Genomic DNA, 26,154 nt, shown 5'->3' with positions numbered 1-26,154 from the left:
GCTTGTTCGTTGCTCTAAGTTCCCTAGATCATGGTCCAGATATCTTGTATGTATATTCTAAGATACATTGTTTGATGCTCCTAGTAGGCCTTCTCTCGTCCATTGTTCTTTATTCCGCGTGTTTAAGACGTTGTGTCGTTGTTCTTTTATTTTTTCCCCCTTGTGGGAAGTGTTTGTTTTCAGTTTTGGTCCGACCATAAAATATTAAATGGATGAAGTTACTAACTGCTTCCCAACACATTATTTTTAATCCATTGCGTTGTCACGACGTGACCACGCCCGGCAGATTACGTCACGAGGCTAAATGCATTAAACAATTCTTAAAAAAATGATGTTACAAAAATTACATATTATCATGGGCAACATGCAGTGGATTGAGACTGTCGAACGGCCAACGTCAAACCAACTTCATGCCAGTAGATAAATACTGAATTTTTAATTCTATCCTTGCATAATTTGGCAAAACTAAAGACTTTTAAACGTACAAAAACGCATGCAATCTTGTTCTTTTGCTTTGCATTGTTGGCGTTTATTTCCGCTACAGACGGGTAACTCTTTTATAGCCATGGATGGGCTCGGAACCAATAATTTTAATAGTTTTGAAACAATTTGAGGCCTATCTAGGAGTGTACCACTATTTCATCTTTTTCAGAGTAGCAGAACAGAGGCCTATGTGAGGCTTTGTAAAACAAATTCTTCTAGAATGAATGATATCTTTGGATCTTGAGAAGTGAATATGTACACGGCCTTGAAGCTGTGGATAAGACTGAAATATAGCACGGGGAAATGTAAAATTAGATTTGATTGGTGGAGAAAAGGGGTTAGGGGTATAAAAATGGTATGCAGATAACAGAGCGTTCCACTCGGACAGATGAATTTCATTCTGTTTTGAGTTGATTCTGCAAATATTTTCAAAGACAAGTATTGGTCTCATCTGTCAGAAAAGTTTCCACAACAAGGGTGAGTAAATGATGGCAGAATCTTCATATTTGGGTGAATTATCCTTTAAATGTCTCTAGATACTGTATGGAAACTGTTGAATTTTAACTGGTTTAAGTTGTCTAGCTCATGTGTAGATGGCCAAACCCTTCTGAAACAAGCAAACAAAAATTGGCTGAGCAATTAGATCACCATGGGTTGTTTTTAAGGAAGATACACAAATGCTTCAAAGGGAGGACATTAAGGAGGCGATCCGAAGGAGGAGATAAGCACTGGAGAACTCAAGCAAACCACTCATGAAGACGACCTCATAGAACATGACTATAATGAAGAACCAAGACCGAAGTTTGTGTGTTATTCTGCCCAATAAACTACAACTGAACCTCATTGTGGGGGTGAGTGCCTGAATGTGTTTTTACGCTTTCAATATCAAGGATATCGGCCTGTTTGATGTAAGGTTTAATTTATTGTTTGATTGATTTCAGATCTTGTAAAACATTTCATGAAATAGTCTCTTTGATAATAACTTGGATTCAAAGTTTTCAGAATTTGTGGTTGCAGTTTTTGTAGGTCAAGTGGTGTGATCACAGATATATACAGTATACTTAGATCATTGGTGGATGTTGCTTTAAATAAATTTCTGTGTGGGGTGTGTGTTTTTGCAGATAAAGGACAGAGGACAAGATGTGTTCAACCAGCTGTCTGAGCTACTTGGAATCAGAGAGCTTCACTTGTTCGGCCTGAGTGTGTTTAGGGGTGAGTTTTCTTTGAAACTGCTGACTTGGCCCGTTACTTTCAGCAAACTAATGCAATGTAAATGAAATGCTGAGGTTGACAGTAAACAGGAATGAAGGGAGTGATATGGGCTTAATTAAAACAAGAGGTCTTTAACAGGGGTCTATGGCTGGACTGCTTTTGCAAAACTTTGTAAATATTGTTTTTTGTTTCATTTTTATGGGAAAGATAAAGATCAGCTAAATCTTTTATGAATATGTATTACAAGCATGTTACTAGAAGGTAGTACAATATGTAGCTACTTAATGTCCCTTTATAGCATCTTTGGTATGATAAAGGTTGGAGTCCTCTGGTTTGTGGAAGGCTGTTAAAGTTATAGATCATGCTAAAATTATCATCAGTTTACTCACCCTCTTGTCATGTCAAAACTTTATGACTTTCTTCCGCAGAACACTAAAGAATATATTTTGAAGAAAATTGGTAACCGAACAGCACTGGCTCCCATTCACTTCTATTGTATGTACACAAAACAAATGCAAGTGAAGGGGGCAATATTCTTCAAAATATCTTCTTTTGAGTTCGGCGGAAGAAAGAAAATCTATTTAACTGATGGTGTTTATTCTTTCTTGTTCAGACAATCAGCCTTTGTTTCTGGATTTGGAGCAAAAACTCTCCATGTATCTCCCAAAGTCCTGGAGAAAGAACATATTAAAGGTAAAGTCTTTAAAATGAAAATATTTTAAGCTTCATATAAGAAAACTGTGTTTTGGTATTCCCCAGTCGATCAAAGACACATGACTGGCTTTTGTCCTTTGCATTTATACACTGGACCTAATAATCAATAGGTGCTTTCAGAATTAAGTCACATTAAGGAGTGTTGTTTTTTTGTAGGCGTTCACTATGTGTCATTTCAGGGATTAAAGTTCACCCAAAAATGAAAATTCTGTTATGAATTAATCAACCACAAGTTGTTCCAAACCTTTGTAAATGTGTTTTGTGCTGTTGAAAGATATTTGGAAGAATGTTACTAACTGATAATTCTGGGACGCCATTGATCATTAATAAAATGGTTGTCAAAGGTGCCCCGGAACTGTTTGTTTTCCTAATTCTTCAAAATTGTATTTTTTTAGTCAATGGTGCACCAGAGATCTCAGTGGCTTACATTCTTGCAAATGTTTTTCTTTGTGTTTAACCAACAAAATGTATACTGGTTTGAACAACTAGAGGTTGAGTAATTCATTTAAATTACAACAAATGATACATTTTTGGGTGAACTACCCCTATGACAGTCAATGTCTTATAACAGAATTTTCTTTTATATTTTTGAGTTTGTCTTTAATACAAACTGAGTGGTTTTATTATTAGCATGAAGCGACAACATGGTCCAGCAAAATGATTGTAACAATGTAGATGTAACAATATTATCGGATTATCAAAATTGTCTCAATATTTATTGTGTTCACATGACAGTATGAAACATGGCAAGCGTTTTAAGCATATAAACTATCCATAAAATATATTTTAGATAGTTTCAATTGTATTTCGACCGTTATAATTATAATCTGACTATAGTCAGATCGTTTTTTAGAGATATCTGCAATTATAATTGCGCTAGTAAGAAATCTGATTCGAGATATCTGTAAATATGTTTTGACTACTCAAAACTGTATTTGTGAGATCTGTAATGACGTCATAGATATCTCAAATTAACGCGTCACAAAAGTATTTAAATATATATATAATTCAGTTTCGAATAGTCACAATTATATTAAGATATCTGAATGGTGCCTGCTCATATTCAAATCTGCTGTTGTGGGACATGAGACTTAATTTGCTTAACTCCTCCCACACACTATAGCCAAAGGCACTAGAAGGGAAGCATTCGCCAAAAAGCGCAACGGCTAATGCTATCACGTTGGCTTCATCGGAACACCGCAAAGGAAACAACAGTCTTGTTTTTTAAATGGATGTCAACGGGTTTTGTTAGCTGTTACGCTTTCTCCATTTGGGAGTATTACAGACCTTTCCAACTCACTAAAATAAGGGTAACTTATCAATGCCAGAGCCCCTCCTTATACCTAGTACTACTACTTTTACATGCATCAGTAACGTTTTTATTTTCATTCTTTAAATTACTTTTTGCTCAATACTTTAAGCACATTTGACACAAATTACAGCCTCAAGTCTTTTTGAGTATGATGCTACAAGCTTAGCACACCTATTTTTGGGCAGTTTCTCCCATTCGTCTTTGCAAGGTCTCAAGCTCCATCAGGTTGGATTGGGAGTGTCGGTGCACAGCCATTTTCAGATCTCTACAGAGACGTTCAATCGGGTTCAAGTCTGGGCTCTGGCTGGGCCACTCAGGGACATTCACAGAGTTGTCTTGTATGCGTAACATAAATAAAAAATATATATCTCACCATAAAATGCACCTTTGACACATGTCTATAAACATCAAATCATCAAGCAAAAGATTCATAAAATGCCATTTAAATGTGCTGTTATTTAAGTTAATTTTTAGAAAGTTACATTTAATTGAATAAGTTAAAGTAACAAAAAACTTGTTACAATGATTTGTTGATCATTCAATTTGATACAGTCATACCATAGAGGCCTTGTGTAGGCTATGGAACCCATATATTAAACATAGATAAACATTTGTTTTCATTGTTGTTGGGTTCTCTGTACCAAACTGGATGGTGCAACCTAGAAGCCCAGGGCCCCCTCGGGCTCATGGTAGTCAAGGGCCCCTGGGCACCGGCCCCATTGGCCTGGTCACTAATCCATCCCTGTGCATATGGAATAACAGTTTTATAAAAGAATTAAGCACCACGAAGAAGTGGGTTACAGTGCATTTTATAACAGCTAAGGGTGTTGTCCTAAACACATTACTTCATGAGACTTATTGCTTTAATAAATACTGTACCGTGTACCGAGGTATTGTCGTACGGTGAGATTTTGAAATTGTTTTTAAAAACTGTATTGACCTTCTGATTCTGCATTCATTTACTTTCAGGAAAAAGTGGTTCTGTATCTAAAGGTGCAGTATTTTGTAGAAAACTCCCAGCTAATTTTGTAAGTTAATGTTTTGTTGCTTTTTCAATGTAAAAATATTAGACATGCAAGAAAGACTTGTTTTATCTACATTTTTAAGTTGGCTCAGTTTAAGTTCTGTAAAGGACCGTTGAGATGAATAACAATTGATCCAGTTCTAAAAATGTGAGACATTTGGAGTTGAGGGCTGAAAATGTTCCTGTGAATTGGAATGTTGCGATCGGTTTTTCTTTATCTTGACGCGTTTCCGAGTGAAATGGCATTTCGAACAAAAACTTTTCATCTTTCTGCGATTTGATGTATAAAATCAGCCGTTGCTTTTTTTATGGAAATGGCAGCAGACTGACAGTTAAAGGGGAGGAGTAAACGGATGCTCCGCCCATGCTGTCTAACATGCGTCATTTAAGATGGATAGTCACTACAGGAAGGAAGAGCATTTTCATATTTTACCTGAAGATTGGGCACATGAATTTTAAAAAGAGAATGACCCACATTAAAAAGCTATTTACAGTAAACGCAACATTTCATGAAAAAAATAGGCGGCGTCATTTTTTATTTCACGGGGACATGAAGTTTTCCTCTTCCAAATGTTTTGTCGGGTAGTCTGATTTGTTAATTGCAGACCATTAGACCATGGTTGGGTTGGTACCTTTTTGATCCAACCATGGGCTGAAACTACCAAGCATTTCTTTTTAAATGTGTAAAAAACAAAACTAATATCGTCTATTGTATTGATATTTAATTTGTTAATATTGTAATGCCAAAACAATTTGTTTTGTTCCTAAAGAAATGACGACGCTCTCAAGCTATATTATGCTGACGTGAAAGACAGAGTTTTGAGTTCTCAGTGTTATGAGCATGAAGGATTATATTTCCAGCTGGCGGCATACGCCCTACAGGTAGAACTGGGTGATTACAAACAGGGAAACACTCCGTACTTCCAACTACAGGAGTTTCTACCTTTGTGGGTGCGTTTCGTTTTTTAAATTTGTTGGTATTTTCCTTTCTAAAAATATAATTTATTCTGCATGCTTAACTTCCATAACTACAAGCAGTGACTTGGGATCAATGCGTCATACAGGTTATACACAGGCGTGGGAAAGATTACATCATCAAGCACACCCCAGCCCTGCAAGAGGAAATTACCGGAGTGTCCTCTAGGAAAGCTACTCAGCTTTTCATACAGAACGCTTTTACCCTGAGTGACGTGCCAGTCACCATCTATACCTTACTCGAAGTCTGGAAGCATGCTTGCATTACTTAAATGATATAAATGTATATTCAGACAGTCAATTCAGAAATTGATAGTTGGTCATCCGTTCATTATTTACTCACACGTGTCATTCCAAACCCGTATGATTTCTTTCTGACGAAGAACACAAGAGAAGATATAAAAAAAACACTGAGACATTTCTCAGAATATTTAATTTTGTGTTCGAGGAGTCGCGTACGAGTTGCAAACCACCTGAGGGTGAATAAATTTGGGGTGAACCAACCCACACGGACTTACTGTTGTTCTTTTGTATTCCTTTCATTTCCATGGTTCCGTATACCTTCACTCCCAAGGGAAAAAGAGAACAAAGACATAATGTTTCCCTGGGTCTGGCTAGAACTGGACTGCAGATCTTTGAGGTATTTAAGATATTTGAGGCCTTCCCTGCCCTTCAGGATGATGACGTTCAACACACATTACATAGCACATAAAACAGTCATAATGATTTAAATGTGTTTTTTGTAACCTTCAGATGCTGAATGGAGGACAAGAGTTTCGATATGATTTGGCCTGGTCGAGCATTCACTTGATTACGTTTCAGGTTCTGCTGTTCAACAGGCTATGTTTCCATTATATTGTTAAAACTTGTATGCTTTACATTTCTAAAGAACCAAAGATATACAGACTGTTCCAAATGCCACACTGCGCCTGTGCACTTAAAATGTAAGGTTATAACATTGTTTACAACAGTACTGTACATGGCAGTACAACGTGTGTTCCCTGCTACAGAATACCTCATGATTTCAAACACTTAATAACCCACTATCACTTCCTGCATTTTAAAATGAGTCTTTTTGTTGCCCTTTAGGGCAGGAAGTTTGAGACGCGTGCAGATGGCTTGCAGGGAGGAAAGCTGGTGTTCTATAGTGTTTCTGTTCTCCATGCCAAACATCTGCTGCAGCACATAAGCAACAGTCACCGTCTGCATCTCAACACCAACCACACAGCGGTTCAGCTTAAGGCAACAAACGGTTAGAATCTGTGGAATAATGTGGTACAAACAAAATAAGCTGCACAAGTATCTTCGGACCTTTAAGATTAAGTCTTAATTTTACTCTTCACTTAGTAGAATCATCTACTATTTGTCAAAATGTTGATTGATTTATGATTTGTTAATAGCTCTTGTAGGAGGCTATGGCCCCCCTTCCTACAGTGGTCTAGCTCCCCTCACACCCTAACCAAAAACTTTACTTTCAGCCTGGCTGATTTTCTATTAGGCTACATGCTGTGAAAGACATTTGTGTTTGTTAATTAGAGCGAGATAAATAAAATGTTTACGTGATGCGTATTCTAAGAGGGAATTTGTTTTATTACTTTTTATCTGGCAAATGAGTGATGGAGACTTTGGGGATCTGCAAAGTGTGATTTACCAAAGTTTTTGGTAACAACAAAGTTGTTGACAGTGAAAATACTGAGTGACTAGAGTAATGTAGTAAACCTGACCCTTTCAAGAGAAGCTCTAGCGATAGTGGATAGAGACTTAAGTCTTTAGCCTACTCATTAGTGCGCCCGTCTCCCACTCTGGAGTCTTTATGGATGCTGGTTGAGAGTAGAATCAGTAACAATTGTATTACTACAGTAATAAGCCCTGTTCATAGAGAACTTTATAATTTGTTAACTTTTAAGTATTATATTTATTAAGGTTGAATCATTTATAGCATTAATTTGTAATATTAGGCATAATTATAGACACCCCACCCCAGACCGCACAAATTTTCAAACCCTGGCTACGGCCATGGGGCATGTTGTCACAAATGTGCTGATCACCTTGTGTATGATTTTTAATGTGAATTATCTCTGTGTGGTGACAGACACATACAGAGAGATGTACATCACAGACCAAGTTGATATGAACCTGGACGACAGTGATGATGAGCTTCCACCAATGAAATTCGTCTTAGCCAACGTGCAGAACCAACCCAGTGGTGCCGTCTCCGTTCCAAACTCTCAAGATTGTGGAAACTGTTTAAAAGGTAAAGCTAACTCATTGTAAATGACAGACGGTTGGCTTTTGTTCATTCATTTCTCGATACAGGATATGCAGGCTCAGATGTCACACAAAACTCTAATGGTTTTGAGATGAGTGTTGATGAACCAAAGGAAATGTTGGTGGGTGGCCTTGAGGACGTCATGCGTTTAGTGGAGCTAGTAGAGGGTGTATCTGTAGATGATACAGACCCTTTTCTTACAGCATGTGGTAAGTAAACAGAAGTTCCTAAAACAACAAATAAATAAAATTATGGAATTTTAAAAGTGATAGTTTACCCCAAACAGAAAATTATGTCAATTTGCTCACCCTCTTGTCATTTCAAACTTTTAGAAACCTAAAGATATTTCAGTTGCACTTTACATGTACCTTTAGTGAACTGACAGTGTTCTTACGTAAGAAAGTACTGGGTAGTAAGGTAACTACATACCTAAGCCTAAACTTTCTATAAGTTTATGGGTAGGTTCAGGGTTATTACCCAGTTATTGTATTTACTGTAATAAGAACACAGTATGTACATGGTAAACAGGACTGTAAAAAAAAGTGCTACCGATATTTGTTGACAACCGTACAGCACTGGCCCCCATTCACTTCTACAGAGCACTCTAAGCAAGTCCTAGTCCAGGCTCTTGTCTTGTCCAAACTGGATTATTGCAATGCACTTCTGGCTGGACTTCTTGCTTGCACAATCAAACCTCTCCAGATGATCCAGAATGCGGCGGCAAGAGTGGTCTTCAATGAACCGAAGAGAGCGCATGTAACTCCGCTCTTCATCAGCTTACACTGGCTCCCTATTGCCGCCCTAAAGTTCAAAGCTATGCTCCTGGCCTACAAGACCACCACCGGGTCCGCACCATCGTATCGCCACTCGCTGATGCAGATCTATGTTCCTGCCAGATCACTGCGGTCTGCAAAGGAACAGCGACTATTGGTACCATCCCAAAAAGGGAAAGTCACTCTCCCGCACCTTCTCTGGATCTGTTCCACATTGGTGGAATGATCTACCTGCTGCTACAAGATCGGCAGACTCTGTTGCCATCTTTAAAAAACGCCTATCTTCCGTCAAACACGTCGCCGATTGATTTATCCTAATTCTTTTCCTTATTAAATAACCTCACTATTCTTAGCTTTGTATACTGTGCTAGGCTTTAATGGACTAGTTTTTGGTGAACTGTCCCTTATGCAGATTTGGTTAATGAAAGTGAAGTAAAATAAAGTTTTTTCAATCTGTCCCTCAGTCCAGTAAATAAGGACCACGTAGTGAAATGTTGTTTGGACAGATTTTGATTACCTTTTAATCTGTGTCCGTACAGGTTTTGAAATGAAGACCTATTACAATCTTCTATGATCCTGTGAACATCAAGTAATCGCAGAAACAGGAAGTGAATAAACCACAATTAAAGAAAGAAGGCACGACGCTTTGAACAAATATTTTCACATGTGTCTTCATGTTGTGCTTTCAATGTGTCCTTGTGTATGTAAACATGTAGAATACACAAGTACTGAAAGTTCAACTGCAAGATAATACGTTAAACACTGGAGTTTTCTAAAGGTTTGGTTCTGTACAGGGAAATGTCATCAAACAGGATCAAGCGTGCGGGGGTGTGTGTTGTGGCCACGAATCAGTTACATACACTGGCTCGAAGAAAACCAACTTTAACAGTCGGATACATAATGAATGAATTAAATAAAGTTCTTGTGCGGAGTTTTGTTTTGCATAATTTAACTTGTTTCCTGAGAACTGTGATTTGTCAAAGTGTAGCTGAGAAAAATGTTTAGCTTCCAGTTAAAGAATGACTGTTTTAAAACATTGTAAAAGTTATGGAAACCGCTATTAATAAATGCCTTTTATATTCTCTAATAATTTCTCATCTCTTAAGTATGATAGTTTTAATTGTTAATCTGTAGCGCAGACTGTGGTTTAACAAGGCTATAAATATCCATTCATGGGCTTTTTTTTATTTCTGCATTATGTGTTCAGTGTAAGTGTCACCGTGGGCACATGGGTGGGGTTTGATGGTATCAGCTCGTGTATTAGGGACTGTGATGCAATGTTCATTCATTCTTCTCATCATGGACAAAGGAGTGATGATCTCCGTGGTAAGCGATGTTGCATGCGTGTTTCCTTATTACTTTAGTAGCACACAGAAGGTTGAAGTGTGATTTTGACAATATAAAGAAAGTATTGTGGCTCAGGAGTTGAGACATGTTGAGATAAAGGCAGTCAACAAGGCAATCGCTGAATTAAAACGTATTCAATTATTTTATCTAAAAAAACATACGATACATGTACTTACCAAGACTGAGTGAAGAGAAAAGTGACCGAAGATATTTAATCTTGTTTTATGAAAGAAAATCTAAGAACTAGGTAAAACAAACTGCAAAGTCTCGGAAAGCACATGTTTTGGGTGTTGGTTGTGGAATGGTTCTCGTATAGTGTAGATATGATTGTTTTTGTGTTGTGTTGATGCATGTCTGCAGCAAATTAACTGTGACATGCCCTGACATGCCCCTTGTTGGACTTTTCATTCAGTCCTGCATGTTCAAAAATTTGATGAACATCTCGATCGAGTAAAACTATAATTATGGACTGAATGAAAAGTCCAACAATTGGTGATTCCCGACGTGATTTGTGGAGAAGAGAATTTCGGCAGTACATTTTGGCGGACCCTGTGGGTCAAGGGAAACCTCGAGACGGATTCAGGTTCAACACAAAAGCCGGCTAATAAAAAAAGGTAAGCAGAAACCTGTTAATTCGAATTCTGCTATTGAACATACTAAATTTCTGTGTTGAATTTGATGAACATCTCGATCGAGTAAAACTATAATTAAGGACTGAATGAAAAGTCCAACACCCTCTGAAGTAGCTACTGTCACCAAGAAGTTTTGCTACTTAGCAAACAATGTGTGTGCTGCCGTAAACTGCAAAAATTTTTCCTGGTTCGTATTCTATTTAGAGGAAAAACGATTACCCTGTTTTTCTTTGTCACGGGTTTCTGTATACCAAGAGGATGTGCATCATCAAGGTACAGTATGACTTTCACCAGGTAGATTCATGCAAATTTGGGTCCAAAAGGGCTAAAAGCCCCATATGATAAATATGATCAAATGAAATGTATATATATATGTATACACAGTACATTAATGAATATTTATTACTGTAAGGAACCATCTTTTGTGTATTCTTTCTTTGAGAAAGTCCCTGTAATCCCACATTGCTTTACAGAAGTCTGGCTTTTGATGAAACTGTTAACTTTGCATTAGCACCTTTTGCTCTTTTGTGACTTATCGCTTATTGCTCCCCGAACTCTTTGTAAGTCGCTTTGGATAAAAGCGTCTGCTGAATGACTAAATGTTGAATGTGCATGTGGAATTGGAATTTCCGGCTCATTGCTTGTGTTAGAGAACACGAGCAGTAAGACCATTACACTTGCTGATCTTGAGGGAAGTGAAACGTGAACTAAATTACAATTGCAAAGAGTACCTTCAAGTAAAATGTGCAGAGAATTCATTGTTTCATTGGGTGAATCACATCCGCCATCTGAATCATGCGCAACAAGCAGATTGTCTGTGGTATGCTTCCCACCATTGCTGAGTGAGGAAAGAATAACAGTTAAAATCCTTTACAAAATGGCGAAACATGAGGCAAGTTTATACTGTATTGTTTGTCTGTTCACAGATATGTCTTCACCTCTTTCAGTTTTGCAGTGGATTGCCAAGCAATACCGTAAACGGTAAATATTTTACTCTGGGCCTTGCATATGTTTAGATTCTTGCTTACACTGAAAAACAACATTATGTGCCTTAAGTATATTTTAATAATTTGTTTACATAAAATCTACTTAGTATATTTTTTAGTTGTAAAGATTTTAATTATTTTGTTTGAGTAATTTTATTATTTAACAAATTAAGTAAATCCAACTTTAACCCATTTAAATTGGTCAAATTAAGTTTACTGATTTATTTTGTGTTAGACTACATGAATATTTTGCTCTAGATAAAACTACCTCTCCAGTTAATCTATCTTTAGTCATTTTAAGTGTTTTTCAGAAAATAAGTGTCTGGTACGTGTCGAAATGCAGGAAACATGTGTTTAAACTTTAAGAACAATATTATTGTATAAAGCTCTCTACCAATACTGCAAAACATTCAACATTTTAACATAGGTTATACATCACGTTAAATCCTATTTATTTGTGAGTCGCTACTGATAAAAGGCAAACGTGTATCAATGGAGCTTTCATGAAGAATTTACACTAAAAGCCTTGTTTGAAATATGCACGCGCAAAGGCAGGGAGTCAAAGCACAAAATACTAAACTTGAGTTCTCTTTCGCCGCCTTACTCTGAAACACAAAATTCCTATATTAACAAGAATCCTTGTTCTCGAAACTGACTACTTTTACAAGCGGGGAAATAAAACATGCTAGCTCTTAAAGGGGCAGCAGCATAATAAAGATGTTTGTAATGTTCATCAAAAAACAAAGGACAGGCCCAAAAACTCTCACTGATATTAAAGGAATTGTTATCTTGTCACGATCTCAGTTGGTATTCCCCTGTTATTTTGGACCTTTAGGTGATTTCCTGTTAGCGTACAATACTTGTAGTCTTTTGTAGTTTTTTTTTTGTTGCCACATAATGTTTGTTTATGTTGTTGCCACTGAAATATTGCCTGATAAGTGAAACATCACTATTCCTGTTTCTCATATGTAAGATAACATTTGTAAACAATAGAGGTGCCCAAGTGATATCATTGCATCTTTAGTGAACACTAAAAGGGTTAATAATTACCTAAATTATATCTATTTGAATCCCATGATAGTGTGATGGATGCATAATAATCCTCTACATGCTAAACCCATATACAAATGTGTTACAGTTTGCCATAACGGACGTTGTTGGGGAGGGTCTTCCTCATGTTACCTTATTTATTTCACATTTATGTTCTTTTTTGAAGGAACATGCACCTACTTTGTGATGAAAATGAAAATGAAAGAGACAGAGCAATTTGCATGCTTCAAACCGATGGGGGATCAGATGCCAGAATGTGGATCTAATAAAGTAACTTCTACATGTAACACTTTAAACAAAGATGGCCTTTTGTGTATTAAATGGCGTTCAAACATTGACCTGACATGCAGGAATGATGAGGAGATCCTTAACGGTAGGACATGTGTCATTGTTTCAACCTATAAAATCTATTCCGTCTAAATTATTATATTTATGTCTGAATATCTGTATTATAGGCAAAACGTGTGCCCACGACCAAAAATGTAAGTCTAAAATTAATCATTACGGTAAATTATTTCATGCTAACTAAGTTTTGGTGCACTTTATTGTAGATAGTGAAGATATTTTTGAATGGAGGAATTATTAATAGTAAATTGCTCGTTTCAGCGATCCATTGCGAAGGAGAGTATGAAACAGATGGTAAATTAATTTTAAGTATTTTCATATTTATGTGTGCATTTATATTTTATATGAAAATATGATTTTATCCTCAAGTCACCAGATGTTTTGTGGCTTTTTTGGCAGAAATAGGAAATTCTGCATCTGCATTGTTCATGAGTAAGTGTGCAACACCATATTGTATTATAAAGCCTATGTGTGTACGTGTATTTATGTATATTTATGTTTTTTTGCAGGCATTTTCTGGATAGCTTTTATTTATTTATGTAATCCTTTTCACCCCCCACTGGATGGCACTATAGGCTAGCTAATACTAATGATACTAGTTTTCCCTCCTGCAAAGTATGGTGGCCCACTGGTGCAAAAACACAGACATTTTAAAATCATATATAAGTTCAAAACACAACGGAATAATGCCACAACACAACCGAAATGCTCCCGACCACTTGGGGCACCAAAGTTCTTATTATTGTTTTACGTTTATAGGGGCACAATTTGCACTTCGGATTTTCAAACTCACAAACACACACACAGCGTAAACAAAGGCTTTTATTTTCGATTGACAATTTATATTTACCTTAAGATGGCTATCCTTTTTCATGATGGAAACGCTTTGTTCTAATTGCATCTGCTGCTGTAGGTTTTTCTGCATTTATAAATCACAAAACGTGTATTTTCCTTGAAAACAGACGTGTTTGTCATTTACAAACATCTTTATAGTAAAAATCCAATGATAGCTTATTCATTTGTATTTTTGGCAGCATTTCTCTCATTTTTCCTGTCTGTCTGTTCCAGTCGCAGGTGGCTATGGTATAAATTATTATTTTTTGTGAGCAGCATCCACGCTGGATTTAACCTGTCAACATTTTACTGAGCTCAAAACACGGACAAAATAGTTTTAATAATGAAATTCCTGAAGTTATATGATCTAAAAATGAAGACAAATACAGAGATTTAAATAAAGAATAGAAAGTGGGTTGATTTGCAAGTTAAAATTCACGATACGTGCAAAATGTCACAGTAAACTGTGCCTAACATGAGCGTCATTAATATTAGTCATTACCGTAAAAATTTACTGCACATTTAAAATAAACATAAATTTCAGGCAGGTTGGAGACCTTGAACGACCGCCCAGAGACAACACAATTTCACTTTGAGAGACAGCAGCAGCATGAAAGGGCCATAACATACATTAGAATGTCATAACTTGCCAATCAAAATCAAGCATTCAAAAGCGCTGTGTAACAAGTCTCTAATTTATTTATGTGAGATTGTTTGCCATTGACATTCAGGTTTCCCACAGTAGAGCACACTTTCCTTTTAAATGCTTTACACAAACAAAACAGGCTTCCAAAACCACTAAAACAACAACCAGCAAAAGGCGCACCTCCTACCTGGCATTATGTAGCTTTTTTAATTTTTGCACTTTAATTTTTGCACTTTTAATTTTTTAATTTTTGCACAGAGCATTTCTGTTGTGCTGTGGCTTTACTCCGTTGTGTGGTAGCTTGATTGCGTTGTGAACTTATATTTGCTTTTTGAATTTCATTGTGTTTTGCACTAGTGGCCCACCGAAGCTAAAATTGTATTTATTCTGTAACTATCCAAAAACAACTAGGCCAGTGTTATATATGTTGTAGAGAAATATCGTCTTAAAATCTAGAGCAGGTTGCTTTGATTTGGATCATAATGTGAGTAACAATGGATTCTGTTTGTTACAACCAAGATATGTTGTTGTTGTAATATTAGCTGTGACTGAGCAGTTTTAAATGTCATTGTTTATCTGAAACTGCTTTTTGTGCAATTTATAGTACAAAATGCAATGTAATTATAAGCTCTTACTGAAAGTATTCATTCACATAATAATTGGTTTCTGTTGTTTTTATAGTTTTAAGGAAATGTGTCTCTTTGTCATTATGCCTATTTGCATAAAAGTCTTAATTGATTATTTTAAGGAAAGTTTCCATGCTTTAACTATTCCACAAAGACATAATTTTTAATCAACAAACTCTCAGGCAATGCATATGGCACATAAACAGAATACATCAACAGTCAGGGTTCTCTGTGATCTCAGTGCTGACATTAACACGTGGTCTTCTGAGAAAACATGTCATTGCTGGAGGTTTTGAAAATGGAGATGCATTCAGACAAAAAGCAACAGCCATCTTAACTGACAGGGTCACAATGAGTCTGACTGACAGCACCTCCTGTGGTTTATAGCAGCAAAGGTGATGGGGGAGGTACTCTGGGGGCCGGTTCTGGAGCAACCACAGTGTTCATTCTACACTTTTGGTCCCTGTGGTCTTGTTTTCCCAGAATGCACTAACCTCTCGAGGCTTGAGTATGTTTACTCAGAGTTAATGAATGAGCTAGTGTTGGAGTGAGAGGGGGCTGAGTAAATATATTTCTGTAGCATTAACAGTGCAAAGGCTGTGGGTTCGATTCCCAGGACAAACACACTACTTTCTATATTTCAGCTTTTTTCCCCATCTGTTATTTGACCCCGATGATCATATTGTTAAAAGCTAGCCAGTTGCACAGAGACAAACCACGGGAATACAAAATTCTGTGTGGGGGTGATTTAGCACGGAGAGACAAATTGCCCTTGAGGTGTCATATGCGGGGTCAATCCACCAGCTCTCACTTATTCAACAATGCCAATTGAGTAAACACAACACAGACAAATGGCAGGGGTGTAAAAGAAAGAAAAGGGGCCGTCCCTTTTCGTTCTCTCCTGAGCGGGAGGGAGAGAACATCCAGAGGGAGGAGGCGATCAAAGAGCAGAGAAAGCGAGAGAAGAGAGAAGTGGTGCTCTGTTTGTGGAGCAGTACGGGACCATGCTGTCAGGCTGCTCTTTGATCTGGACTGGGGCGCTCCTGTTGGGGCTCCAGGCTTTGCTGACCCGGGCGTCTGACTTCCAACACCACGGATATGAGGAGATGGTGAGAGCCCTTTTTGCGGTCCACAGCGAGTGTCCCTACATCACCCGTGTCTACAGCATCGGCCAGAGTGTGGAGGATCGACACCTTTATGTGTTGGAGTTCAGTGATAATCCAGGCGTCCATGAAGCATGTAAGTCTTTTATGCACTGTTCTTTTTTTTGTCGTAAGTATTGTACCAAGGCATCAAATTCCTCACCCACGCAGCTGTACGTTCCAGCAAAGTCAAAAAAACGTTTCACTGTGGCTGCCAGAATGGATAGTGTGAGGTAATGATGTGGGCTGGTGTTCCTGTGAAAGCGTGTACATCACTTTTCTGAGAACACCACTGGCGGTCGAAGTGTTGAAATGGAGCTTTGGCAGGTAATTCACAGGTTTGTCTGGCCGGCCAATATCGACCGCCGATGTGATTTATCACGCAGCTCCCCACACGCTCATATACGGTAAATTGGATTTACTGTAGGCAGAGAGTTATGGGGGTTTAATGGGGGTTTACATGTCAGGGATGTGGTAAATGGAGGCATGGAGAAAATCACTCTTATCATTGATCTTTCACATAGACATTCCTGTAAGAAAAAATCTCAAATTTGATTTCTTAATTATCTCAAAGTGAGATATTTGGCTTGCAAGGGTTCTCCTGTTTCTCAAATGTTTCTTCTGAGAAAAAAAATACATGGCAATATCATCTCAGAAAGGTCGCTGGTTCGTTCTTATTTCCCCAGACATCTCCAATATCTGCAGTCAAAAGTCATATTTTAATGTGAACTCAAACATTTCTCATCAAATTTCTCCAAAACTCAACGCTCTTCAGTCTCCTTATTAATTTCACAGATCTCTGATATATATAACATATTTGTGTCTAATATATTAAATCTACAAATCTAAGGAAAAACACCCGATTCAAAGTTGATCCTACAATTAAATATGAAGCCATTACGTCTCTTGAAACAATTTTCTTAAAGACCACTAAAATTCAAAACACATTTAGCCCGAAACAACAAACTACAATCCGTCAACAAAGAAGTTAAAATAAGAAATATGCCAAGCTTATAATAGCTGAGTAGATGAGATATGCTTCTCTATGCAATATGCTTCCAAAGTCTTCTCTGAGAGAATTCCAGGATGTATTCATGTTCCACACGGAGTACAAACACAGGAACCGGTACAGAGAAGTGGGCACAGGCTTTCTGACCTTTTGTGCGAGTGTTTCATGTGTTAATTCTTGTTTGGTCAATCTCTGAGCTCAATCACCACCATTCGTTCAATTATATGATGATTAATGGGAAGACTGGAATGAGTCTGCCTGTTTGTAGAGGGTAATTAGATTTGCGATCTTGTCATCACTCCTGCATCTGAATAAAACAAACATCTGCTGGGACTGGAATTTTTAGAGTAGATTATTGAGAGTAAATGGCAGGCTATTAACTCGGAAACCAGACGACAGCAGCCTGCTGGTAAACAGTCAAAAATATAGATGGATTTGACCCCAAAATGTGATGACATTTAGTTCTGTGTCAGCCTCGGTAGCACTTCAAAAGGGAGGGGTGGAGTGAGCTGTTTATCGCAATTCACAACTTCACCACTAATTGCCGCTACATTTCATGAACTGGACCTTTAAACCATATTCAATATTTGAATTAATGCTGTCATTAAAGAAAAAGCTTTGAGTAGCTTTAAAAGAACAATGTTTGTCTGAATGGTCTCATAAAGGATATTGAACATTTGAACTTTTGTCTAATGGTTCTTTAGATCATAAAAAGCAAGAAAGAAATGGTTCCTATAAGAATCTTTGAGTTAATGGCTCTGCATTGCTAAGAATGTTTTGTAGCAACGTCTTCGTTGCGATAAATATGTTAAGGCCAAAACGTCCAGCTAGATTATCGTGGGCCAGGAATGTCAAGTATAAATCGTGTGCTATATTTCAATTGTATTAAATTCATAAAATGCCTTTGCCATGAGGCAACTCGAACTGTGTAACTACTTTATGAGGTGGTGAGTTTGTGGAGAGTAGACAAACCCGAAATCTGAAATGATAAGCTTTATATAGATAACAAACTTGAGTGGGTAAGTCTTAAAGCAACGGGCATCAACGCCAGCGAGCGAAGTTTGTAGCCGTGTTTCTGGCAATTTTTGCATCCACTCACAACAACAAATACACCTATTGTATTATTGCTCCTGTATGACATATCGCTTATTGCTCCCTGAACTCTTTGAAAGTCGCTTTGGATAAAATCGTCTGCTAAATTACTAAATGTAAATGTATTGTTGGCTATTGCTACAAATATCCCAGTGCGACTTATGACTGGTTTTGTGGTCCAGGTCACATATTTCACAAAATGTTATATACATTACGTAGGGAGATTTTGTTGAGATATTGAGCCAAAATAACGGTTGTTGCAGATGCTCTACCTGCATTGCATGCATCTGCATTAGGCGAGGCTGCTCTTCTTGTTTGCCAGCATGCGATTCACGGATGTGCCCCTTTGACCTCCCGGCTTCCTGACTGGTGGTCACCTGACTTGTGTTTTTCAGTGGAGCCAGAGTTCAAGTACGTTGGGAACATGCATGGGAATGAGGTACTTGGCAGGGAGCTGCTCATCTACTTATCCAAGTTCCTGTGCGAGGAATACCGGTCAGGAAATGAGCGGATCACACGGCTGATTCACGACACACGGATCCATATCCTTCCTTCCATGAACCCGGATGGATATGAAGTGGCGGCCAGACAGGTATCCATCCCTCATTAGCTAATTTACATTGTAGCTCCTTAAGAAATAATCGAGTCTATCATGTAAGCGCTGTATGTGTAGCAATGGTGGTGTGGGAGGTCTCTCGTGGTTCCCAGGTTGTTATGGTAGAATATGTCATGTCACAAGGGCATTTGTGGCTTTCTTTAGAGATTAATTACACCAGACAAGCTTGTAAGAAATAGCACACGTCCTCTGACTATAAAATAGCGCATGTACACACACACGCGGTGACATTATCACTTTTTGTCCTTGGATGCCAGACCATAACACGTAATGCTGATGTCTCTATTTCTAAACTATTTAGTGCACATCATTTTTCACAACCATGAGCCAGACCAGCACCAAACCATCATGGATGGTTTTCAGAAGGCACTTTTTACTACTCATTTGGCCATACAGACTCTTTATTCGACTACTGCAGTCAACCACCAACAGAGGAAACCACCTCAGCTTCAGATAGAGTTTAACACAAACAAGCACAACAAACCAGACAAAGCAGTTGCCACCTAATTTTGAACACTGAGAACTTTGGTGACATCCCAGCCCGAAGGTTACTCAAAGGACAGGACATGATAAACGCACTGTATTCCTGCTTCTTATCCCATTCCCAGGGTCCAGAGTTCAACGGCTACTTAGTGGGACGTGGAAATGCAAAGGATATAGACTTGAACCGCAATTTCCCCGACCTGAACGCTCTGATGTACTACTATGAGAGGCACAACGGCCAAAACCACCACCTGCCACTGCCAGACAACTGGGAACTACAGGTAGGCATCCATCCGTGTCGACTTACAGAGATAAGATGTGAGAAAGACCCTCATAAATAACACTTAATATTTAGTTAAGACAGGTCACACATTAATTTTAGTCTGGGACTAGTCTTTAGCCTTGTCTGTGAAACCGGGCCTTAATGTACTAGTAGTATACTCCTAAGTGTACCATTTCAATACTTATTTGGATCAAATTATCCCACTAGTCTACTTTTAAGTGTAACAGTAGTAAACTTTCAGTACACAACTTAAACTGTTTTTCATTTGTGCTGCAACTACAAATTAACTTAAAGGTATACTGATAGTTTACTAGCTAATACACTTTATTTATGAAATGACTCTTTGAAGTATACTCTCCGAGGAAACACAACTACAATGCCAAGTATACTTAGAAAACTTAATTAAACTACTTAAACTTGACTCAAAGATTGAGTACAAGTATAGACCAAATATCAATCAACAAGTCAAGTAAACGTAAGTGCATACTTGTGTATTTAACAGTAAATGTATAATTTACTCCAGTTTGTGAAATTTAGTCTCTCACCCCTCCTATTCAGAGCACTACGTTGGCTGACACAGAACTAAGATGTCTACACGTTCTCGCTTCGCTTCCGATTTAGAACATATTCACGAAATGCACTCTGTGGAGTAGTTTGTCCATTTAGGGCTACTGTAGAAACAACATGGTGAATTCCATGTAAGGGGACCCGAGGTGTATGTAGATAGAAATAGGTCATTCTAAGCTATAAAAACATAACACTTCATTAAGAAAGGTCTTTATACACCTCTGAAGACATAGTTATGTAGGTTTTGTATGTTATATTGCATTTCTGTCAACATTTAATTGTGCAATGTGTGTGATTTAGAAGTATAAGTATACTAAAAGTACACTTGCATTTATTTTTGGGTAAGGGGTTGCATATAATTTTTGTATATTTACAGTGTAAGCTTAAAGCGCATAAGACAAAATAAGATCATGTGTATAAACAAAATGTAAAAAAAATTAAAGTTTTCCAATTCAGAGGAAATCTGTAGAGTTTTGTGTGGGCTGCCAGTGTGTTGCGAGCCTCATATTCCACCAGCCAAGCTACAGAAACACTCTGTGCGTGTTTAATAACCGTGTACATGTTTTCATAGGCAATAGGTTGATTGGTGCTTTATTGCTTTTCAATCTCTTATTGCAGTCTTACATAAATCGCTGTCATGAGTTCCTGCCTTGCGAATAAATGGGTTTTTTGTTTAATAGTTGGAAAGAACACTTATGCTCTCCATTAGTCTGTCTGTAACTCACCCAGCGCTCGCCGGATTGCTCTGCTCTCTATCAACTGCCAAAAGGTCCTCCTCTCACGAAAAAAGCCATTGCCTGCGTAAATAGACTTTTCAGACTGTACTGTAGTTCATCTTCATTATGAAGTCGTATTTCAGAACTTTCTGTGTAATATAATGTTATATATAAGAATTACATCTAGCTATTTTCAGGGCCGGGTGGTAGATCAGTGAAATTTCTCATCACGAACCTGATTTTCAGATATTTGAAAAAATCTGAGATTACTATTTATTTTAGACTTTTTTTATTGAATGCAATTTTCATTGCAAAATGTGGTTTAAGAATATAAGTAAAAAGCTAAATTGGCACAATGGAGAAAAATGGTTAATTTCAGATTTAATGCTTAGATTTGTGTGACTAAACACCACAAAACCTTAAATATTTTTTTAAATCTTTATGTAACTGTTTATTTCCATTTTCAATGTGGTCTCATTTGGACTTCACTAATGCGAATCACTGAATCAGAAACAACTCTAAATACTTTCCTCTGACTAAATCAAGAAATCCAGCTTTGGAAAAAAGTGTGTCCTCTGGCAGGCAGGTAGAAGAAAATGACACACTCCCTTCATTTGTCTTTGAGTCAAGAGCTGCCAGTCACACATCTAACACGGCTCCTGATTCTGACCACAACATCTTCAAAACCAAGCAGGGGAAAAAACATCTGCGTGAGCTCACAGCATGAAACCCGACTCGATGATGACAGCTGCGGCCAAAGGGACACATAGATGTTTATGTAAACAGATCCATGCATAATAAATACTGAGAGCTTGGATGAGATCAATATCTCAGCAGCAATCTCAAAGGTCTTGCCAGACTGATCTCACCAGAAGCAACAGCTCCAGACAGAGACGCATGCCTTCACCTCTTATGGGACGCATTGCCACATGTCAGATCTCCCAGATAACAGAGCTGAAAGAATATTCCAGAAAGGCAGGAAGAAAACCCAGTTCGAGCGTGGAGCTGTCCAAGATGCATATTTGCGAATCAACCAGTCACCATACTCCACAAACCATCATAATTTATTCATCCTCATGTCAGTCAAAACCTGTATATAACTCTTTATTCTGTGAAACACAAAAGAAGATATTTTGAGAAATGTCTCAGTTTTGTTAGTTTACAATGGAAGTCAATGGGGTCGAATGACGTTTGGTTCCCAACATTCTTCAAAATATCTTCATTTTGTGTTCAGCGGAATAATGTCATACAGTTTCGGAGTGACATGAGAATAAATAAATTGTGACTTTTGTCTATTATTAAATAGCGTCTTCTAAAGGTTGCTAGTGTAACAAGATTACAACACTAACGGCTAAAAAGTGTTTTTTGCTTGATGTTTTCATCTCCTGCGCTACTGGTTGTTACAGGTTGAGCCGGAAACTTTAGCTGTGATCAAATGGATGGACAATTATAACTTTGTTCTCTCAGCTAACCTCCACGGTGGAGCTGTTGTTGCCAACTATCCATTCGATAAGTCCCGAGAGCCCCGGATAAGAGGCAGGACGACACAATCAGCAACGCCTGATGACAAAATATTCAGAAAGGTATGTTGTATTTGAATTTGAAAGTGTATTCTGTTTAATAATTCACCCTACTGGAGTTGAATTCATCCTATTCCAGCTACAGTACACGGTTGATATATTTTGGGTGCACCCAAGGAAAATTCTATCATCATTTACTCACCCTCTGGTCATTTCAAACCTGTATGACTTTCTTTCTTTCTTTCTCAGAACACAAAAGAAGATATTTTGAAGAATGTTGGTAATCGAACTTTCTTCAAAAGGTCTTCTTTTGTGTTCTGCGGAGGTTTGAAATGTCAAGAGGGTGAGTAAATGATGACAGATTCTTTGTGAACGACCAATCAATGATGTAGGTAAAACGGGGATAATCTGTTTGTCCAACCAAAAGAAGTCCCTCAAAATCACACGCTTCACCTTTAATGAAGTTGTTTACAGATATGTGTTCTTGCAGCTGGCAAAGACATACTCCTATGCCCACAGCTGGATGCATAAGGGTTGGAACTGTGGGGATTACTTTGATGAAGGGATTACAAACGGAGCCAGCTGGTACTCTTTGTCGAAGGGTGGGTCTATTTTACATACCACAGTCTTTGTTCAATTACTTCAAGAAGGCTTGCGGTTTTTTCTTATGCGAAAGCCTTTTGATTTAGCGGAGATGTGTAGACTCATAACCCCTTTGATTCTTAAGTAGAGAAGAAACTGTTCCTCTGTGGCTTATTGTGCGTTATACTAGTTCCTGTGCCCACACGCTGTGCTGTAGTTTCTGTCATTTAACGAAGTGTTATTTCTCTGTTTCTGAAGGTATGCAGGACTTCAACTACCTCCACACTAACTGTTTTGAGATCACCCTGGAGCTAAGCTGTGATAAGTTCCCTCCAGCGACGGCCCTCGCCAACGAATGGCTTGCCAACAGGGAGGCTCTGGTGTCCTACATGGAGCAGGTCAGCTTCCACATCTGAGATGTTGCTCCTATTATTAAACCTATTGAAAATGGAGATACCTTTATATTCAAACTGCTACAGGTAAAAGAGATCCCTGTATTCTGATGTATGCAGGTAAGCAAGACAAATAGCTTCACTGTGGCACCAGCTGGTAATGACCCTGTCCCCTGGTACTTCAAATGTGAAACTGATATGAACCTTCAAGGGTCCTGTTGTGCCTTCAAGTAACACAACCCCAATTGCTAGTGCATTTAAAGTAATGAATGGAATCATTTTACCTTTCTAAGTGTGATGCCGGACTGTAACTGGAAGCTAACTTAAAACAGATACTGTTTGAATTTACATACCTTGTGACCCTCTCTTGTCCTCCAGGTGCACCATGGGATTAAAGGGATGGTGTATGATGAAAACAACAACCCGATCAGCAATGCCGAGATTTCTGTGGCAGGCATAAACCATGCCATGACCAGCGGTAAGTGCAGTGTTACAGTAATGGTTAACTTTACACAAGTGTGATGTTTCATTTAATTTGCTTTGTGATGTCTGATGCTGTTTTAGGGCTGGATGGAGACTATTTCCGGCTACTGTTGCCTGGGACCTACACGGTTACCGCGTCTGCACCAGGGTACCAACCCTACACCAGCACAGTGACAGTGGGGCCTGCTGAAGCTGTACAGGTAGACAACAAATGTGCTCGTAAACACCTAAACGTGAATTTCTTACAGTGCTTTTTGTCATTGACAGTTCACAAAAATGGATGGATGTCTAACTTATTTTTATTACGTTTGTTCTTTACAGCTACATTTCTATTTGAAACTGCAGCCCAAAGTGTCAAACTTGAATACAAAAGCTCATCCCAACAAGAAAGGCCATTCGACAGCTAAAGTTCCTCCCACCAACCTTGGGCCAAGATAAAGAGCAAGAGCGTTTCTGTCAAGGAAGACAAAACTCTGTCTCTGTTTTTTTAAACTGAAGATGAGTAGAAAATGAAAAGGAAACATGGACTCTCACTGTGACGAACCGTATAGTTGTTTGCATAGATGCATAAGGGTGTTTTTTTCAGAAATACAAGTTTTGCTCTCATGTTCTTTTAGAGCTTAAATCTGTGTGTATGTCTCAGAGGGTTTGGATTATAAGAACAAGTAAAAATAAGTGAACAAAAATATTTCTCATTTTATGAGAAATTAGCCACACTAATGGTAACCTTTAGATGGACTTTATTGGATACTGTAAACTATATCTAAATATGATATGAGGTCAGTTAAAGGATAATTATCTCATATGTGGATAATAATACAAAAAATGTTATCATTTAACAATAAACCAAGACTGGTGTTTAATACATTCTTCGGCCAATTATTGTTGAAAGTAAAAATTTTGCTTTCAAGTTCATCTGTTCTCCACAACGTCATTACAGCAGTAAGCCAATATAGTGTTAAAACAAACCTGTTTCTTCATAGCAATGGCACATGGCTACAGCACCTCTGATGGACAATTTAAAATGTGATTTTCTTACTATTTTTATTTTTTTTCACCTTCAGACTCCAGATTTTCAAATAGCTGTATTTCAAACAAATAATGTCCTATCCTAACAACTCATATATCAATCAAAAGCTTTTTTCACCTTCAAGATGAAAAATTTAACTTTTTTACTGGTTTTGGGGTCCAGAGTCACATATCATCTTATATCATTATCAGTGCTTTAACCTTCACCTGCATTCTAAGAAGTTTAGAGATATTGAGCTTAAAATATTTTTAGCATTCTATTTTACTCTTGTGTGCCCAAAATGTGCACAACGTTAAGAAAAATACATTGCATAATGTACATAAGCTGTCACAGAATAAGAAAATGTGAATAAATTGTTTTTGTAAAACAATATTCATATAGAAACTTAAAATTCCAAGGTGACAAAATATCACACATTTTACATTTATAACGGTTCAATTGTTTCATTAAATGGATATGTGTTTTTAACAAAACACTATGTGGATGAATACCCCAAACCTAAATTTAAAAATCAGAGGCAGTCTGGGTGAAGTTCTGTGCATTAAATGCAACAGTGTACACTATGATTTTACATAGATATACAGCCATCTGCTGCCCTATCGAGGACAGTTTTTTGTAATATGACTAAATTACTTAAGCACTTTATATAAAAATGTGCCAATTGAAAATCATTTTCGATCAGTATATTTTATGCAATCTGAGACTGCGAAATTCTCGACCGTTCAAAAACAGAAGGTGGACTAATTGAAGACAGGAACACTAGGAGTCAGTGTAGTACTGCTAAACCTCTCCTTTTCCTATAACACTCTCTCCTATTTCAGTAACAACAAAATCTGACCCAGTCTGTGAAAGCCCAGCTAAAGACATTTATTTGTGATTTGCTGTTTTCTACATAAAACCATCCTTGCCAATGCCAAGAACATTCTGCAAAATTATACCCTTAATATACCTTTAATATTAACTGAGTAATGCCATGACAAATATTGAAATCATAGATGAAATCAAACTTTG

At 37.7% G+C, this 26,154-nt stretch overlaps 3 protein-coding genes across 4 annotated transcripts; all 3 read left to right on the top strand.

Annotated features, from left to right (window-relative positions):
- On the top strand, window positions 1-9,933 carry LOC306906133 (FERM domain-containing protein 6). 2 transcript variants are annotated; one of them, XR_013787809.1, is made up of 14 exons: window positions 1-960; window positions 1,149-1,334; window positions 1,605-1,695; window positions 2,309-2,388; window positions 4,691-4,749; window positions 5,516-5,696; window positions 5,810-5,965; window positions 6,295-6,360; window positions 6,474-6,542; window positions 6,810-6,972; window positions 7,813-7,974; window positions 8,037-8,198; window positions 9,302-9,398; window positions 9,557-9,847. XR_013787809.1 is itself a non-coding variant. In XM_079477273.1 (13 exons), exons 2-13 carry the CDS (start codon window positions 1,257-1,259, stop codon window positions 9,334-9,336), a joined length of 1,302 nt encoding a protein of 433 aa, XP_079333399.1. In that variant the 5' UTR covers window positions 1-960; window positions 1,149-1,256; the 3' UTR covers window positions 9,337-9,933. The 2 variants fall into 2 exon arrangements, 1 of the variants encoding a protein (XP_079333399.1); XM_079477273.1 differs by having other exon boundaries at window positions 9,302-9,933.
- Window positions 9,934-9,990: 57 nt separating this feature from the next.
- LOC306905736 (uncharacterized protein) lies at window positions 9,991-15,347 on the top strand. Its single transcript, XM_079476585.1, has 7 exons — window positions 9,991-10,088; window positions 11,668-11,722; window positions 12,944-13,150; window positions 13,233-13,259; window positions 13,384-13,416; window positions 13,522-13,554; window positions 13,632-15,347. Exons 1-7 carry the CDS (start codon window positions 10,005-10,007, stop codon window positions 13,700-13,702), a joined length of 510 nt encoding a protein of 169 aa, XP_079332711.1. The 5' UTR covers window positions 9,991-10,004; the 3' UTR covers window positions 13,703-15,347.
- cpn1 (carboxypeptidase N, polypeptide 1) lies at window positions 15,206-25,609 on the top strand. The gene is made up of 9 exons (XM_079476584.1): window positions 15,206-16,467; window positions 18,867-19,063; window positions 19,696-19,851; window positions 22,543-22,719; window positions 23,147-23,258; window positions 23,497-23,636; window positions 24,009-24,108; window positions 24,195-24,313; window positions 24,435-25,609. Exons 1-9 carry the CDS (start codon window positions 16,233-16,235, stop codon window positions 24,549-24,551), a joined length of 1,353 nt encoding a protein of 450 aa, XP_079332710.1. The 5' UTR covers window positions 15,206-16,232; the 3' UTR covers window positions 24,552-25,609.
- The last annotated feature ends 545 nt before the right edge of the window (window positions 25,610-26,154 follow it).

The sequence above is a fragment of the Barbatula barbatula genome (assembly GCF_947034865.1).
Source record: "Barbatula barbatula genome assembly, chromosome: 16".
Taxonomy (NCBI): Eukaryota; Metazoa; Chordata; class Actinopteri; order Cypriniformes; family Nemacheilidae; genus Barbatula; species Barbatula barbatula.
The sequence above is the reverse complement of the archived record's forward strand: the minus strand, read 5'-3'. Positions and strand labels throughout refer to the sequence as shown.

Coding starts and splice junctions, on each gene's coding strand:
- LOC306906133 (XM_079477273.1), top strand. CDS start 1,257: ATGACTATAATGAAGAACCAAGACCGAAGTTTGTGTGTTATTCTGCCC. Junction 1,696..2,308: donor CGGCCTGAGTGTGTTTAGGG/GTGAGTTTTCTT, acceptor TTTCTTGTTCAG/ACAATCAGCCTTTGTTTCTG. Junction 6,973..7,812: donor TCAGCTTAAGGCAACAAACG/GTTAGAATCTGT, acceptor GTGTGGTGACAG/ACACATACAGAGAGATGTAC.
- LOC306905736 (XM_079476585.1), top strand. CDS start 10,005: ATGGTATCAGCTCGTGTATTAGGGACTGTGATGCAATGTTCATTCATT. Junction 10,089..11,667: donor AAGGAGTGATGATCTCCGTG/GTAAGCGATGTT, acceptor GTCTGTTCACAG/ATATGTCTTCACCTCTTTCA. Junction 13,417..13,521: donor AGGAGAGTATGAAACAGATG/GTAAATTAATTT, acceptor CTTTTTTGGCAG/AAATAGGAAATTCTGCATCT.
- cpn1 (XM_079476584.1), top strand. CDS start 16,233: ATGCTGTCAGGCTGCTCTTTGATCTGGACTGGGGCGCTCCTGTTGGGG. Junction 24,109..24,194: donor AAACCATGCCATGACCAGCG/GTAAGTGCAGTG, acceptor ATGCTGTTTTAG/GGCTGGATGGAGACTATTTC. Junction 24,314..24,434: donor GGCCTGCTGAAGCTGTACAG/GTAGACAACAAA, acceptor TGTTCTTTACAG/CTACATTTCTATTTGAAACT.